Here is a 19,203-nt window from a genome sequence, read left to right on the forward strand (position 1 = left end):
TAGATACAGTAATTGTTTTCAAAGGATGCCTTTTGCTTAACCCAAACCCTTAAAGTAACAATGCATATCGGCATCAAGTGTTATAATTGCTGAGATTATTAGTGTTGGTTGTTCATGGTATGTGGTGACAGTTGCAACATTTATTAAACTTGTATCACAATGAATATAATATAATTAATGAATTAATTCCCTTTCATAATATATTAAACAGGTTATGGGGTAATGGCCACTAAAAATCACAATATGGCCGCCTGCAGTTCACAGGTGGCGCAACATTTGTAAAATGTCAAAAATACCATTTTACATGTCATTTGTCTTGCTGCAGAGATTCCCTGTTCGACATCATATTCTACAGATGTAAAGCCTTTAAACACTGCAGGAGTTTTTTAATTATAATACTATTGAACACCATTATTTTGCAGCAAAAAAGCGACATCAATTTTATTTTACAAACTTTATTACTCTTTTTAACCTTGACAAATGCAGCGCAGACCAGATCCACCCTCTTATCTTTCACAATAAAAGCACTACACATATGACGTGCACAGGCGAGTATTTTACTTTTTCGTATAGTTTATTCTTCAAACCCCAATAAACATCCCACCATAATGATTTTTCAATAAAATAGAATAACGATGTAAACAATGATCATTCCCTTTTAATATCACACATCATATGCAATCATTGGAATTAGTTTTTCTAAATATTTCTGCTCAGGTGACGTGAAAGTCTCTCACCTATAACAGTTTACCAGAGTTTCCCAAAATATTACTGAAACAACAACTCTAGGAATGAGTGGCACTGTCTCACCCCACTGGCAGATTTTAATACATGAGGCTGAATATGAGACTAAATTAAGTTTCACCTGTTTAGAATAAAATGCAAGTGATTGGAGATGACAAAGGAGAAAATAGTTTTAATCTGAAGACTCCACCTATCTTATCTAAGCAGTGACCTACTTCCGAGAAAAGACAAAGTGTGCAGCACAATTTGGCACGCTGCTTTAAGGAGACTGAGAAGGAACAAACCGTCAACCACTTCCTGTTGTTGGATAATAAAAATATAGGTCTATAATTAAATTTGATATGTAACTAGAGTACATGACTCGTGCAGACTTAAAACATGGCATGACTGAAAAGATGGCAGCACACTATGTGGCCCTCTGAAACAAGGTCATAAACAGGAAAACAATTGTTTAGTTGAAATTAAAATAACTGATCATTTTAGTGTAGTTTTGTTCTTTGGGTGTAACCTTCAAATGAACTCGCACCTGAATGAAGCTTTCTCTTGTACCAACACAAAAACCTCATGAAGTAATCAGTTATAAAAGAGGTTTATGTGTTACCGACTTGTCTCTGCTCATGGGTGTGGGTGAATTGTCACCAAAAATCCCCTGCAAGGAATGACTACAACTGGTGTTTTCCACAAAGCATTTTTAATCTAAAAATAAATTGATGGCTAGGCGAAGGAAAAAATGACTCATAAGTTATACAACACGGAGATTCAACATGGCTTCATTCGACACTGACTGTAGATAACTTTTATCTGTTTTTTCTGGTCTCCATCTCCAGCCCTCTGCTCTGTGTGTCGCACGTTGCCTGATTAGAAGAGCAGTTTAAATCAGGTATCATGAGTCAAGCGTGAACAATCTGATCGTCACGAGGGATCAACAGTCCTCCTCCCTTTGTTCCCCTGCAGCTCTGGTATGTTTGAACGTCACATGTTTCAATAGCAACTGCGAAGGAGGAAGAAAAAAACCCGCAGGCCACAGGCAGCAGTGACATCACATCATGTCATGTCGTGTCTCTGTGAAAGACGCAAGCAAGTCAGGAAAAACCAGTTTGGGGACATTCTGTTCTCCTTCCCTCCTTGTTTTTCTGCCTTGCTCTTCTGTGGTTTTATATAACCGCACAGTATCTGCAGACGGTTTGATTGACTCAAGCGGATCATGGAACACGCTCACTCTTTCTCAGTCCTCAACGAGAGGCTGAGACCTCGATCCACCGCCAATAAACAGTACCACTCCTCTCTGAGCAGAATGGATTACAGACAGGTGTCCTCGCTCAGGAGCAAATCGTCATCCAGCCGACCCACAGTTGTGCCAACAGCACCAGAACCGAAAGTCTCCAAAGCCGAACCTGAAGACGACACGGAGCAGGAAAGTTCGGTCTCTGATGAAGACAACCCGATCCTCATCACTGAGATCAGTTTAAACGACTTTAGAGGAGTGGAGCTGGCTGACGACAACAGAAGCATTTCCTCGTCTGAGGAGCAAGACCAACCAGGTGAGCTGGCCTCAGCGGGGTCAGGTCGTTCCTCACAGTCGGTACCTTTGGACGGTGAAGGTGAGAGCCCCTTCCAGATGAGCTACATGCACAGGACATTACCAGACTTGCTCAACGGTGGCAAGATGCTCGGCAGACGTCGGACAGTGGGACATGTCTCAGAGACGGTAGGAGGACAGTCTTTATGTGTGTGTTTGAAATGAGGGAGAGTTTGTTAGTGTCCACAGACACTTTTCTTTTACACTGCATGACTTTAAATCTAATCTGTAACAATCAGGCTTGTCGAACAACAAAACCTGTTATTCAGGGAGGGGTCGGTCCCATCGGCCAATCAGGAGTATCGGTATGACAAACAGAAGAGCACAGAATTTAAGATGCATATTTGTTCCCAGAACACCAATAACTCCCGTACTGCAACAAAACGTAGTGTGATGAGTGTAGATGAGTTTGATGCTCTGACGTCAAAGAGCGATAAACTTCAGTTTGCAGTGAAGAACTTTTATGATTTTACAGCTGACACGGCTTGATTTGTGGTTACGAGTGTAACGATGGAAACAGCGTTGGTGAGAAATGTTTTGTGCCTCATACTTTGTCAATAACTTTCATAACTGTTACCTTCACGTGTCTTTGAGTGTCTCTATGAATGCATTCTTTCGTGCATATTTGCAATGTTTGCAGGCGCTGAGTAACTCCTCAGCTTGTGCGACTGTATTTCTTGTTTACAGTTTCACTCAGGACTCTAGATCAGCAGTTTCTGTTTACATTGTGTAAAAAAAAAAAAAAAAAAAAAAAAAAAAAGTGTTGACTTGAAAATGTACTGATTATGTATGTATTACTGTTTATTGTTTTTGCAGCTTAAAGAAGTGCGCAGAGAGGTGGAGCTGTCTCGGAAACGGAGTATCAAGCTGAAGGCGCAGGTGGACAAACTACAGGAGAACAGAGATGGACCGGCATGGAGCCAGCACAGAGAGCGGGTAAGAATGCACACACCATCAGTGTGTACATCACCTCCGCAGAACTCTGCAGGATTGTTATCATTTCTTTCTGTTCCTTTCCATCCCCAGGTCACAGAAGAGGTTCTGTCCATTCTGCGGCTGCTGCGCCCCCTTACAGAGTCGGGGTCCAGCCTTGGTCCTAAAACATCTCATGGGGAAAACCACCTGGACACTTCCCTGGCCCAGCTGCAGAGTGTGGCCCGCGAACTGGCAATCAACCACACCAAACAGGTAAAGGCAACACCCGCTGAGATGAAGCTCCTCACCCGTTAATCATGTCAACCTCAGTTTGAGTTCATTTTTGTGGGCGGGTTACCCAGAAGAATGTCCGCTTTGCATGTAAACAAGTAGAACTAAAGGAAAGGTGGCAGCTAATTATAACTGACCATTAACTTGATACAAGAAGTGGGAAGACTTTTTCACCTGTACAAAAAAAAAGAGCCATGAATGCATTTTTGTCAACACAGCACGGAATTTCTGCCATCAACAAGATAGCCCAGCTATGTGGCCCGACAGGTTTACAAGCAGCAGTATCAGTGATCTGAGTCTTTCCGGTTTTCAGTGTAGAGAAAGTCAGGAGGCGTGTGACTGACGGTGGGATTGGATCAGAATACTGTTTCAAAGTCAGTGAGGTTAGAGACAGAGAATAACAAGAGTCCTGCCCAAACATAACCTGCCTCCCTTTCTTGTTCGTTCAATAGTTCAGCTCTGGAAAAGGAAAAGGAAAAGGATCAGAGGAGAGCGCTATTCTGCAGCAGGCGTTACGGGACAGAGATGAGGCCATAGAGAAGTAAGTACAAACACGACGCACGCAGTCACCTCCTCTAAAGGACTAATGAATCAAGAGTCAAGAAACAAGGAAGCTAGGAGACATGAATCTATTTTGAGGAATGTGTCATTCTTTCTGTTCCGCTGTGCAGGAAGAAAGCGATGGAGACCGAGCTGCTGCGGAGTAAAACAGAGATGATGTTCCTGAACAACCAGCTGCTGGAGGCTGTGCAGAAACGTCTGGAGCTGTCGCTGGAGGTCGAGAACTGGAAGGTAAAACCTGAGACAAAAACAGTGAATATACTGAACAGGGAAATATAAATAAATAACTAAAATATAAATGAAATACAGAGTTATATTGCGCGAAATAGAGAAGTCAAACGGAAGTAAGACATAGAGTACACACACACACACACACACACACACAATTAAGTAAACATGATACTTTCGGGACTCGGACCGTGTTCAGCTAAAACACACACAATACAAAAAACGATTGAAGTCCCCACACATTACATTCAGCACATGCAGTGTGTATGCAGGCGTTACTGCCAGCTGATATCCTGCCAGTGTTGTGTGTTGGCCTCGGCCCTCATCTGGTGAGCGTCTGGCTCCCTGCAGGGTGAAACTTAAACTACTTTGCAAGCGTTGTTGAGTTTTTTTGTGTATCATATTGCACACTTTGCAGAAAGTGTTCATTATTTGAAGCTAAAATACCAAAATGTCAGTATTGCCATTATTGTTTTATTCATTCTATATCGGTCAATTCCTTCTCTGGATACGATCGAACCCTCACCGACTCCATTTCTTTTGATATTTGTCTTTGGTGTATTTTAATTTGACATTTTTTAGTAAAGTTGCACTTTGTACCTTTAAACTGTCTTTTGGTCAGACAGTGGAACACAATTTCATTTGTTTCCCTGTATGGATTTGCTTTGTTGAATGTCAGTTATCTGAATCTTTTGTTTCACTTTTTATTGTCTCAAATTATAGTACTGACTTCATACAACTTGTTTCACAATTACTTCCACCATCAGTGGACAGACTAAGCCCATACAAAGACATCTTTATGACCAATTTGCACACTAAACCCTTCATTTGTGACAATTTCATCCTTTTTTTTTTAATGTATATCTTGTGCTCTGACAGCCTGTTTGTTTCCCTTTGATTCAGGAGGACGTTCAGCGTATCATCCACCAGCAGTTGCTGACTCAGCAGCAGGCAGAGCAGGCTCAGAAGAAGCCCTACCTCCTGGGCATCCTGAGGAGAAACAACAAAGCAACCCTCCAGCGGCCAACAAACTTCCCGGCTGTCGCTCCCATAACCAACCCCAACCAAATCTACATCCCCAGAGCTGCAACTTTGCCTGCTCAGTCTCCCAGCACGCCTCCTCCTCCCCAACGCAACTGGAGGGACAAGCTGAGGAGGACCAAGAACGCTCCTGATGGAGGCCAGACTGCAGCGGCGCAGGAGTCAGGGGGAAAGGGCGGCGGCGACTTCCAGGTCATATCACTCGATTGAAGCAGAGACGACTTTGCACCGAGTACAACTACTCATGTCTGGCAATTTAAAGTCCCCCTCCAGTCACAAATGTGTTTAGCTTATCATCCACTTGTGCAGAGTTTGACACAAGAAGGCTGTTTTCACGTTCATCTGCTGAAGGGGGAAAGTTTCTCTGTGCTCATTTAAAATCCAACACGTGTACGTACATGAATGATTTGTGACATCACAGATGGTAACCAATGGTGGTCCAGTATGCAACTTATATTAAGTGTGGTGTGGAAACACGAAGCCTCCGGTGCACAAACACTGAGAATGGACTTTTCATTGAGTTCGGAGACATCTTGAGTCCAGCAGTTAAACCTCTGAAATTAATAATATTTACATATTCATACATTCAATGAGGGAGTAGACGTCATTTTAAGAAGTTTTAACAAGGTAATTGAACCTCTTTGTGGGAGGGGGTCTTCCATATATTCTTGGGGAAACATGCTTTGGATCTTTGACTATTGCAATTTACTCATAAATATAACTGGGATCATAAATGACCCATATACTGGTTTGATACTGTGACAGTTCACTACATCACTTTAGATCTTTCATTGTCTGTTTTTATTGTTGCATTTTCAAGATTCAAAAGAAAAACGCATAAACTTTGTCGCAGATTTGTCATTTTATTGTATAATATCAGTTTGTACATTTTCAATTATATATAATCAACCCACTCCTATATGCTTCTTTGTCATGTTTAAAATGTATATATGCCACTATCTAGAATAAGTGCCCCCATTGTGGCAACATGTTGAACAAACTGAGACGTATATAGCACAGCAAAGTTACACCTGATGACAAGAGAAAAGGCATGCTCATAGTGGACCACAATACAATCCTGAACAGATGATTACAGTCTTCTAACAGTTCTCAGTAGGATTGAATAAATTCAATTTCCTATATTGTTGACACAGAGAGTTCCCCCCCTTTAAACAGAGACACTCGTACCAGTGCAACACTACAGAAGCTGAAGCAGGGCCTGCATTCAAACATCAGCGTCACCCAACAATCTATTCATAATGAGCAACAAGACAAATCTGTCCTGTGGCTGAGGACAGGGGGGAGGGGGGGGATGCTTCTCCACGAACTAGAGCGTTATAAAAACTAAGAGTTTAACTCATAAAATCCGACCGTTTAAAGCCTTTTAGACTTCTGTACTCACACCAAACGAACACAAAACACAAGATCGTTGTAAACATCTAGCGCCATGAAGGGATACACACCCCCATCTGTTAAGCTTCCTTGTGAGAAAAGTCACGCAGAACTGGCAACCCAGCTGCCAATCGATAGTCTGCTAGTCATTATTGAAGAATAAAAGTTTTGTTTCACTTTTCCTATCAAGTCTTACAGAAATGGAAAAAGGAGCTCTCGACAGAAGAGGCACACATTTACAACACCCTGCTTATTCACACAGATGGCAGTTTCACTACAGGACTGTCCTGCTCCAAACAGAGGAAACAGAAATAATATTAACACTGTTTTACGATTAGATAACAACATACATTGCTGCAGCATTTATTTTTGAGATACCCATATAGGCTCGTCTTTATTCATAAAGATAAGTGAGATACGGATAATAACTCGATGGAACATGTTTAATCAAAACACTGCGTGGACAAACACAAAGACCTAACTACGTTACTACGGCGTATTGCCAGACAGACGGGAGAATAGTATAATCGTTTAATAATTCGCATATCCACTTGTGTGACCTGAGATATTCAGGAAACAGATTGTGACAATACTGCATTTGAATGTTTCAGATTGGTTTTCATACATTATGTTAATAGATTATAGATCATGTTGCCATAAAAATATAACCAGCGCTCTCGATGACCTCGAGTCATTGACCTGTAAAGCCTCACCTCTGACGCACAGCAGGTACACGGAGGGGAGGACCGTGAGAAATAGTTCCAGGCCAAAATATCGAATATACATATCACAATTATCAACATCAAAATAAGTCTCTACAACAAACCATCCGTACACGTAAGGTCTGCATTACAGCCTCTCTCTGCAGAGCTCAAAGCTCCCGACACAACACCAAACTCCCTCGGGCAAAGAAACATCTTTTACTTCGAATAATCTTAACTCAGCTTCTCGTATATACAGTGCCGTCAACACTTTCATAACCGTCTTACTGCTGGTCCACCTCAGCCGTCCCAGATTATACTTGGCCTAACGCAACTTTTCCTACTGGCATAACATAAAGAAAGCACTCTGCAAATGAGAGTTTCTTTGGATTAGTACATCGCCTCCTAAACAGCCCCATTAAATGATATACTGTCTACCTACCGACCAATAAAAAGACATCGAAAAACCAGCCAAGCTAGTAGCACTACCTGCAGAAAACAAAGGAAATGTTCACCTACGCTACACTGCACTAATAATGTTAAGAGGAGGATTGGCTGCTGTGAAGGGCAAGTTTGGTCCAGTGCTGGCAAATATTAGCATCATCAGTGACTCCACTTGCTCTTGCTGAGGCTGCAGAATACTAACCGTCATTTTCAGTGAGGGCTCGCTCAGGAGTGCTGAGCATTGATAAAAGTCCTGAGGCGTAGACGGGAGGCAGCTAGGACTGGAGGAAGGAGCTGATGGAGCTGATGAAATCTAAGGGTTTATCTGCGTGGATCCAGTGGCTCGCATCCGGGATGTACTGGATGTCAGCGTTAGGAAACAGCCTGTGGATCTCAGGGTAATCGTCGGAGCTGGATGAGGAGTGAAGACACGGGGGGGGGGGGGAGGGGGGGATTAGTCATTAGAATATCAGGCAAAGCGAGGTGGTGGGAGGGCAAAAGAGACGAGAGGAGGATGAACAGGTAACAATAAAACACAGGTGGTGTGTTCACACATTCAGTTGCTGCAGTATAAATACAAATGAAGCGTGAACTAATAATTTCATCAGGGTGTTGACATGGTGCTGGTGAAATTGTACATTTATTGTCATTGTTACATGACTGGCATGATGCAGGTCGTTTCTACTGAGTTTGTTTTTGAAAAAGGTTGTTCGTGCTCAGCCTCGACGTCCAGAGCAAATCATGAAAAGCCCATTTAGGAACAAGCAATGGAACTAGGCTGAGGCCATCAACGCTACAATAGATGGCATTTTAAGTATTCTAAGCTTATGTATCTGTTCCTATAAAAAAATGAAAATAAGCCATCCGTCTGTGGTGTTTTATACCTGATATAAGCAGAACTGGCTCCACCCAAAAACAATGTGGGTCCGTGATAGACTGTGTTGAAGCTGGGGAAGCTCATGATGTCTTCAAGGTGCGCAGAGATGGCCTCCAGGTTGACCCTCCAGGCATAGTGGCCATTCAGCTCCACCAGGTTAGTCAGCAGGAACTGCCGCACTGAGCGCTCCTGAGGGAGGCAAGGACAGTCAATGATTAGACGAACACATTTCTAGTTTCACTTTAAAGCAGCTACAATCCAGATTTTTATATTAAAGGATCTGTATTTAACATTCATAGCATTAATATAGCAGCATACAACTATTATCGATATTATGGAGTAATGTCTACCTGAGCAGAAATATATATTTATTACTCTAGACAAACTAGAAGGGGGTGAGCAGAGAAGGAGTCCTGACCTTGACTAAACTGCGCAGCTGATCCTCAGCCATCCGCCTGGCGGTGGAACGTGGGATGTCGCTGGAGATCTTCATCTCCTGCATGGCCTTGATGTAATAGCGGAAGTTGGTGCGTGTGGTGGTCTGGGCTGGACTGATGTCCACTACCACCAGCCTCTCCACCAAACCAGACTGCAAACAGAGAGAGAGAGAGGTAAACCGGTAGGTCGAGAGATGTAATTGGGGGAAAACCAACCAGGACAGCTAGTTGTGGCATGAAGACCAGAGGAGGATTATTAGGTTCAGAGAGGACAGGGATGTACAGTGAGACAGATCAGGTGACGTCCAGCGAGAGGACTGCAGCGTCATCATTAAGTCGTGGCGACATTTCTCTCGGCCTGCTAACCTGCGTCAGGGCGGTCGTCATGGCCGTTTTCCCGCCCATGCTGTGGCCGACGAGGACGCACTTCTCGATGTGCAGCTGGGCGAGGAGGTGTGTCAAGTCATCGGTCATCGCTTCGTAGGTCAGCTCCGAGCTGTGAGGGCTGTTGCCATGGTTACGGGCATCTACAGTCAGCACCTAACTGGACAAAGGACAGTTAGGACACTTGGAATGGGGGGGGGGGGGGGGGGAAGAGCCAACAGGGTGGAAACAAGAACACTTCTATGTCAGCTGGATTCTTTCTTTTGGCTTTGAAAGTGGCAGCACCAACAAAGGCTGCATTGTGCACATAAGGTGACGAGTTTCCTCAAGCAAGCCAAAGAGCGGATTATCTCTCAGTATTTGTTACAGCGGTACGGACTGGCGAGGAGTTGTATCAAATGACTGCTTGTGCATTCCCAGGGCTGCTTATGTAAGAGTGCTATTGTCAGGCCGCTGAGAACAAACTCAAACACATAAAGGGGAATTGGTTTTGGTGTAACAACACAGACAGGTGTGATGTCTTCATCACTGCATTACCTTTCGGCCTGTGCGCTGCACCAAGGACTTCGCTATTGAGTGGAAGTTAGATTTGCTGCCAAAAAGGCCGTGAAGAAACACCAGGGGAGTGCTGTCACCCTTCCCATCGAAGACATCGTAGGTCAGGTTGACTGGGCTGAGGGACAGAAAAACAGTTAGAAAAATCCGGTAGAATCTGGTAATGTCTGTGGTGAGAACTATGTCAAAACTACAGGAACAGTAATGCATGTAAGGTACGCAACTGATGAAACCGTCAGGGATATTACTCAAAGAGAGGAAGGCAGTGGCAGCATTGTTCAATGATATGTGAGGTATCTATTTTGCATAGACCTACTGGTTCAACATTAGGTCAACACACGTGTAGAAATACATTGTTTTTAAAAGTTTAAATGGTGTTGACTCAACTCTGTTAGGGTTGTGACTTTTTTGGATCCTTCGTTTATTTACTCAGTCTATAAAATGTGACAAAATAGTGAAAAATGCACTTGACAGAGTCTCTGAACAGAGAAAACATGAAATATTTACATTTAAGCAGACATTGGCCTATTTTTTTTTTTGATGAATTACTTAAAAAAATGAATATTCTGTCAACATTTCATTTCCTGTCATTCAATGAACTGATAAATCAATAATATCTTCAGGAATAAACTCAATAATAACTTTAAGGGCCCTATGGTTTGTGATACACAAAGGGGTGACACTGCAGAAATGATACGTTATAAATGTTTGAGTTCACGGCTCTGGGCCAATTCAAGCCCACTTAAATGAAGGATCACATATAGTTAAGGTTTCATCTATCCTGATTAATAACTGATTTAATGCACCACCTGGCGAGCACCAAGTGCCACACCCGCGATGTTTGTGATCTGAACAGTCGGTGCACGAGGTTTTAACTTCAGTGAGGTGTGTGTGTGTGTGTGTGTGTGTGTGTGTGAGGGCTTCCTGCTGTTTAAAACTGTTAAACTCTGATGCTTCAATGCTTTAGTTTGAGGAGCGCAGTGGGACGAGAGAGGGCCGAGTGGACTGGTTGCATTATGCTTTGAGTGAAAGAACGAGTAGAGAAGTTGAACCAGATTGTGAAGTGCTTCGGCTCTGTCGTTCAGACAAGTGAGTACATCAACACACTGCTGATCAGGACGCCAACAACTACTTTGTTGCAGCAACGATGTAGTGGAGTGTGCGTGCGTGGTGCGTTAAATGTGCTGCTGAGCTGTAATATGTGTGTCTGTGGCTGCAGCAAGTGTGGTCGTGTTGTGTCTGCTTTGGTGTTCTACTGTTGAAAGAAGTTTCAGGTGCCGTTTTGTCCACAGCTCGTTTTGATTATTGTCCATGGTTTTTGTTTCATTGTCTGAGTTTTCTCTCTTTTCTGATTAATTATTGTAAAGCTACACTGAAGAAGGCAGTTGTTTATTTATAATATATAATATACATATTATGTATGCACAGACTGTAGAGTTGTTGCTGATGTTGTCCAACTTGTGTACAAGTCGATATTTAACGCAATCTAGTTTGTAGCCTACTCCTTAATTTGGTAGTTTTATATCACATTTTATACAACCTACTTTAGTACATTTAACACAAGTATTTTTGCTTGAGTAAAATGTCTTTAAAGGAACAGTACCTTTACCCGAGTATAATATTGTAGTACTCTTTTCACCTCTGCTAATATATTACATTGCATTGACTACAGCTAGCTAAACCTGATGCAGTCTAGTACAACAGCCCTGCAATACATCTCACCTTCATACAGAGGTGTTTCTAATAGTGTGTCTGACATAGTGGACACACGCATTCATTGTAGCTAGGCTTACCTAATACACTGGCAGCTTAGCGTACATGTAGCATAGCATACTATATACAAAATATGACACCAATCATCGTTTATATATAGCTGCATAATAACCAAATCAAATAAAGCAACAGACAGGGAATCCATAACTAACATCCTCTTTGATGATAGCTCAACTGTGAAAGCATCGTGCTAACCGTCTGAATGTCATTTATGTAAACTGTTTAAAGGTAACCGTTACATTAGCTAACAGAGATACAAAGACACGGTGATGAATTTAACGGGCTGCTTTAAAAGACGAACATTGAGCTGCCATGTCCACCCGAGCACCATCACACCACACCGCAGCTCAGGCGGACAGAGGGCATCAGTTAGCCGGGGAGCTAGCAGGGATACCTGGATGAGCTGGCTGACCGGACCGTGGGAGCCACCGGAGCCCCTCCACACACATCCTGCTGTCCGGGGAACAAACGACACGACGGCCGGAGCCTCAGCAGTCCTCTGTGGATCAGTCGACAGAAAGCACTCATAGCAGCATATGCTCCGTTACCGGGCGATCGACAAACCGCATGTGCGTTTAAAAAAACGGCGAGAATGACAGGACTCTGATTCTATGCACGGAGCGCCCGGAGGTCGAGAAGAGCACAGCTGAGGCTGCGTCATGACGTAGCACGCACACGAATGCGCACGCTTGTTTCCCTGAGTTTAGTCTCTCAGGCTGCATTATGAGCATAACACAATTTATATTTCTGCTGCGATGTAGTATGAATATTTAGTTTGACCCTACCCGGCTGACTTTAATCTAAAGGGTATGACTTTGTACTCATTTTAATAAACTGGCCGTATAAGCTGATGTAAAGAAAAATAAAAACTTTTAAATGTTAAATAATAGTTGTTGTTTTTTTACTTCTAGGTTTTTGTTGATTCAAATTAAACCCCCAGTTATGAGACATGAGTTGAGATGAATGTAGCCTCTGTCTTATTTTCATAGCCTTATTAATTTGTTAATTTAAAATGACCCTAGACGTGGACCTGAGTCTTGGATTTGTTCAATATGGTTGTAGTCTTTTTTTTTTAAATGCATGCACTTCGCATTTGGACAATAAAAGAGGAGGAAAAAGCAGCACCAAGAAGCAAAAATATACACATTGCTTTGTTGAGCCACTAGGTGGCGACAGAGCAGCACGGTGTGGGCTACAACCTTCTCTTCCCCAACAAAATGATTTCCTTACTGCACTGAATATAGAGCTGTATCTGTGAGAACAGCTGGCCGTATAGGATCAGGTCTTTCATTGCCTTGTAGACACAAGCCTGTAGATGTTTCCCTCACCAAGCTGCTCTTTCATTTTGGAAAATGCTAAAACACCATGTTATGTTGGGGACTGCTGCTGCATTGTATATGGGTTTACACTGTACATCAGGAGAGTTTACTGATGTGTATTGTATTTTATTACTTTTTGTTGTTGTATTATTTTGCATAGTGCTTATGTGCATGGCTCCTGTCATGTACAGGAACATAAAAACAATCAGACTGTGGGCCTGGAGAGCCTGGCCTCCCTTGGAAACATTCATTGCTATGGGAGAGATGTCTGCTGGGATAAAGCATGCTGTGAGCTGTCACCATAGTGATTGCATGAGACAGAGGCCGGGGGAGCGCACGGTACAAACCCACATGAGAGGGAAAGGGGAATTGGTGGATGAGTTGGCTTTTTTTTTCTTCTTCCTATTCAACATTGTGCCAAAGCTCCAGTTTTCCTTAAACTCAAGTATTAAATACTTCCAGCACCATGTTTCTGATGCTAATAGACTTTTGTCAACAATATCTTGAATCTTAAGTGATTCAATTATTTGAAATGCTGGCTTTATTTCAAATAATTAAAGTTAATTCTAGTGCTATTGTATTGACAGCCAGTTGGAAAATTGCAACCCAACAGCAGATTTAGTGTTTATCATACAATTAAAAAAATATTATGACGAAATGCATGCAATGTATCCATATCCATTTAAAACTACAATAAAAAGTAGATGGATATATGCAGGGGAGGAAGGATGCCAATTGTTTTTCAAAAAATATCTAAGATTCAATAAACATTGATCAAATACAGAAAAAAAGAATCAAAAGACTGTTTATGACTGAATATGAAATGAAATCATTGTCAGGTATTGTTTTAAAGTTAGTTGTTCTTCCATTTGACTTGAAGATGGTCAGATTGTGCTGACATTTCGCCTCAGCCCTCCATCCCTGAGTACTGTGGTTTTACTTCTTTACTGTGTAATGAAGCTGAGCGTCACACAGTTAACGTCAGCTCTTCTTCATGCTACACAGAGCACAGCAAAGAAAGTCTTTGTTCTCAACCTGCTCTTTTCCAAGGGCCTGCACATGCACACACGCATTACTTGCAGGTCAGTGGTGCACTTTTTTTCTTCTAGTTTTTTAAAATAGATATCTACTACATAATATAGACGCACCCGATAGTATAGTACACAGTAATAAATAATGCCACAGTGTAACACATACGGTATTTTAAGCAGCACATACAAGGAAAGGACTAGAGAGGGATCATACATGGGGTCATTTATTTGACGTCTAGTAAATGTTATAAACCGCTGAGCGAGACTATGAAATCATAAATGCTAATTTTAGCTGAAGAAACTGTGCAAGATCATTTACTAAACTGCCGCATAAACATTCAATGAAAGATGCTGCTGTCATGTATTAAGTCATGATTTGTAGACGGGCCTAAGTAACAACTTGAGTGCAGACTGTCGTCCCAAAAACATTTAGAAGACCAAAGTGAAGATCACAGAAGTTGAAAAGGTTGCTTGAATAAATGTGCATCAACAGGAGCATTTAAGAGTGTCGACTCACAACTGCCTCTCGTGGTGTCAGTGACATTAATCAAATCACTGCTGGTTTACAATACAAAGGATTTTAACTTCTGCTTCTCTGATACTTCTGCTTTCACTGGTGCACTGTGACATTTTCAGTGACTGTTTCACCTTTAGAAACCTTTGTCCACCGTTAAATGTTTTCATTTAGAATCGATTTGGAAATGTTTAGGGGGTTTCAAAAGGGCTTTAATATTAATTCATTGTATATATATATATATACTGTATATATGTGTGTGTGTGTGTGTGTGTATGTGTGTATATATATGTATAAATAAGAAAAGTCAGACACTTTCCTGGAAAGTCTTCTTTCTCTCACAGAATTTTTTGTCAGATATCAAAACAGAGTCAAGCGGTATATATTTTTTATCCGTCTTGTCATATAAATGGTGGTACCAAAATATTTCTGTCCATAGTCGTTATTTTAGTATTTCACAACAGCTCCAATTTATCTGTATTTACAGATATATATATAGTTTGAAGACTCATTAAGTCATAAAAGACAGCTCAAAGCTCCCGATAAGAGCTTAAAAATGATCTGGATATGAGGAAAGGAATGTTCTGCTTTTAGGGAAAAACACTGTCATGAGTCAGCGAACTGAAGTCAGTGCACAACAACCACATCTTAAAACTGAAGACCCTCTTGCGATGCGATCACACCAAACGCAATGCCAAATTGGGCCTTGGGCGTAAAGTGTGTGTGTGTGTGTGTGTGTGTGTGGGAGGGGGGGGGGGGGGGGGCAATTGCCCTTTCCCCACTTCCTACTTCCCTACTTCCTGTGCCCTTGCTCGGACCACACCCATCTTCGACCCCGGCCTTTATTTTGATCTCAACTGCACACCTGAACAAAGTTTTGTGACTGCATCTTACAAATTTGTGATGCTATCTTATTGACATAATCTACTCAAACACCTGGCAAAGTAACCTCTTCTGTGGTATTTCCTGCTACAGTAAATCTACAGGTGCTCCAGGATCACATTTTTCCACGATGACACACACAGACAGACTCACAAGGTGATAACAACACCAACGTCGCTGTCACGGCTGGTAAACAACAGTTTAAACTCTGATGGCTGTGGTGCCTTTTTTTTCTCAGATAAATAAATACATTTTCTAAAACATTTGTCATCTGTGGGGGTTCAGGTCATGTTCGTGTTTTTGGCGCTGGAATATATCTGACATTCATTTAGTTCCCTGGAGGTGGGAACTCTACCTTATGAATGTTTTTATGGAATGACTGAAGCTTTGGTTCTGATGGATCACAGCATGAGCCGACTTCTTCATTCCATATTACCAGAGAGACCTGTGTCTTTATTTCTAAATACAAGATTTAGAGAAAATTAATGTTACAAACGTATCCACAAAATACAGATTATTCTCTGTCACTAAAATGTAATATAGTTGATATATAGATGACTGTGTTTTTGCTTATCATCTCATATCTCGCACCTTGTGTGGTAGTACTGCCTCACCACATCTCCTCTGACTCCTTTAAGTTACGTAATGAATAATAATATCTCAAATATAACATGTTTATTGACCCACGCCTGATGAAGTGTTTGCAACAGATTGTATATCTGCTTTACACAACTTTACAATCCGTCAGTCAGTGACGTTAAAGAATCAGTGATAACCTGCTTATACTTTCTAGAGCCTCTATCAGGCACCTGTTGGACTTTGCTGTTGGGTCCTCACCGTGTTTGTCAGAAATCTGCTACCTGTCAACTGTACGTGTTCCTGCTGGAAAGAGAAGTTGACATTCAAATGTTCAATGAACAACATCTGTGAACTCTAAGAGAACAATGGCCTTTATTCGAACTCCTTTTTCCTGCCCTGTCATACGGCGTTAGTTCTTACTTTGTTCACTTCATAGTGTACAACACTGCACGCTCATTAACTTCACATGGAGATCTACAATGCAGTGAGGAAATCGCTTGTTTTACTTCTTCTTCCTTTATATTTAATTAATTGAATGTATGCTTAAGCTCATTAAAGGTGCCCTGTGCAGTGTTTGACAACTAGTAGCGCTATGGAGCAATGTTTGTATTGTACACGAGCACGCACGCAACATGATACGTGAATTTAGCTCAATAGTTTGGTAGCACTAACATGCTGCCATACAGTTAATACTGCAACTAATTACTTTTTTCATGATTGATTTCATAAATTTCAAACAATTTTGAAAAACGCCCATCCCAGTTAACCAATCAACTAACATGCATACCATGATTTGTGACTTTGTTGGTTTTAGTCGACAGAGATTATTCTGCGGATAGTGGAATTTGCAACACATTCTCACCCCCAACTAAACTCCCATCTTCACAGGTTTAGACAACAAAAACACTTAGTTTTAGGAAAAGAGCGTGGTTGACGTTTACTTGACTAACGACTCATAACGACGCCCTTTAGCACCCTTTTCTGTTGAATTGGTCAAATTCCACTCACTGACCCACTTTGAACATGGTCCTTTGTGATTACAGGGGAATGGCGAGGTGTGTGTGTGTGTGTGTGTGTGCGTGTGTGAGTGTAGGTGTGTGTGTGTGTGTGTGTGTGTGACTGATTGGTAAAACCTGGTGGCAGAGAACTGGCTTTAAGGGCTGATAAAGACCTTTGGTTTTATTTTTTATTTTATTTATTTAACATTTATTTTTCTTATTTTATTTACAAGGCTGTGAAATGTTGTGACTTTGTAGTTTAAAACCTTTATGTGACATTTCCTGACTCTGCATTAACAAGGACAATGTTGATATTGATTAGTCATTTCAACCACATCTGTTTTCCTGTTGTATCCTACCCAACAGAGACACAACAAAAATATGCTTTAATTGATGATTAGCAATATCTACTAATTATTATTTTAATTTTAGAACTAATATTTAAAAACACAGGATTGCATTTACATTACACGTGTGCATTTGTAGTTGAACAAGTTGTTTGTCAATTTGTCAAATATTCTGCTTTTCTTCAAAACTATTGGGACAATTGTTGTTTGTGTTCTTCCTTTTCTGTCTCTCACTCGATCTTTCTCATCTTCACTGCCAATTTGACCTTTTTGACGGTTGATTCCAGTTTTCCTCCACAGTGTAGCCAACAGGCTAACATCTTTGACAGGTATATGGTAGCCTAACGAAGCCTAAGGTATACCTGCCACACCTAAGCATTATTAAGCTGTAGGTAAACTGAGAGATGAATTAAACTCACCCGTACCGCTGGCTAAACAAAGAAACCCAACTCCCAAAACCCAACCCTACTTTCAGCTTTTTAAACTATTTGATTTGGACCGATGAGTGTTTGTTTGGTAGCACATGCTTAGTGATGTCCCTCCTAAATTCTTCTAGCACTCAAAAAAGGATTAATCCGTCTTTCTTGATCAAAGAGGAAGAACAGAAGCCCCCTGCATCATTCTTAGTCTGACTTTTATTTAAATCTTCAACAAGTTTGAAATTCAAGCACTATTATGAAACATTTAACAAAGACAAATTCTATAAATCCGCTGTTTTACAATGTTTGGCCACTAAAGTATAAATAAATGTTAAACTGAACACAAAATCGGATTAAAAAGAGATGGATATGAATTGATGAAATATCTGATAAATATCAACCACAAAACACATCATTTTGATGTGGAAACAAACATCTTACAACAGCTTTAGTCATATTGCCTCAGGCTGTCTCACACACCCAGACACACACACGCACACAAAGATGACCTTTGGCTCTTTGTGTGACAGCGGATCATACAGGCTGCTGCTTATGATAAAATATACAATACAAATCTAACACAGAAACACAGTGGAGTGTTAGAATACATTACAAATACATTTTATTACATAAATATAAAATAAAATCGCATATATAGACACATACAAAGTCTTTGTGTCACAACTGAAACAGTGATGTCCGTAAACAGTGAAACTGTGAGGGAGATAAAGTTGTTTCCTGGGGCCATATCATGGATCCATCTTTAGTTTCAGTCTCAGTAGAAACTCTCCTAAGCAAATATTACATGCAAAACACACCCACACGCACGCGCACACGCACACACACACCCACACACTGAACAATCACACAACCAAATCCATGTAAAATGAGAGCGAGCTTTTCCCTGTCATTGTCAGCGACACACAGCATTTTAACTGACGGTTTCAGTGAAACACGACACCAGCAGGCCGACAGCTAATGATATAGCGACACACGCTCACAAGAAGCAGTTTCAGATTCACATAATGCCACAGAAGTTAAAGCATAAATACAACATGTTCTCAGAAAATTCAAAATAATTTAAGTTATTTTTTTCTTGGAAAACATGCTCTAATGTTCATATACAGAAAATAGGAGCCGCTTTAACAAGACACACCGGCTGCAAAGCAAAACCTTAAAGTTCTGTAAATGA

General features: G+C 41.3%; 2 protein-coding genes across 2 annotated transcripts; one reads left to right on the forward strand and one right to left on the reverse strand.

The window, feature by feature from the left end:
- Positions 1–2,731: 2,731 nt before the first annotated feature.
- On the forward strand, positions 2,732–6,272 carry bicdl2l (bicaudal-D-related protein 2-like). Its single transcript, XM_076102350.1, has 4 exons — positions 2,732–3,511; positions 3,982–4,070; positions 4,201–4,321; positions 5,222–6,272. The coding sequence occupies exons 1-4, from the start codon at positions 3,113–3,115 to the stop codon at positions 5,567–5,569; spliced, it is 957 nt and encodes a 318-aa protein (XP_075958465.1). The 5' UTR covers positions 2,732–3,112; the 3' UTR covers positions 5,570–6,272.
- On the reverse strand, positions 6,203–12,554 carry abhd11 (abhydrolase domain containing 11). The gene is made up of 6 exons (XM_076102349.1): positions 12,317–12,554; positions 10,132–10,267; positions 9,577–9,750; positions 9,192–9,362; positions 8,781–8,962; positions 6,203–8,307 (listed from the first exon to the last, which is right to left on the reverse strand). Exons 1-6 carry the CDS (start codon positions 12,448–12,450, stop codon positions 8,172–8,174), a joined length of 933 nt encoding a protein of 310 aa, XP_075958464.1. The 5' UTR covers positions 12,451–12,554; the 3' UTR covers positions 6,203–8,171.
- Between the last annotated feature and the right edge of the window lie 6,649 nt (positions 12,555–19,203).

The sequence above is a fragment of the Anarhichas minor genome, unplaced genomic scaffold (assembly GCF_050575085.1).
Source record: "Anarhichas minor isolate MPS153535 unplaced genomic scaffold, ASM5057508v1 ptg000027l, whole genome shotgun sequence".
NCBI classification, from domain to species: domain Eukaryota; kingdom Metazoa; phylum Chordata; class Actinopteri; order Perciformes; family Anarhichadidae; genus Anarhichas; species Anarhichas minor.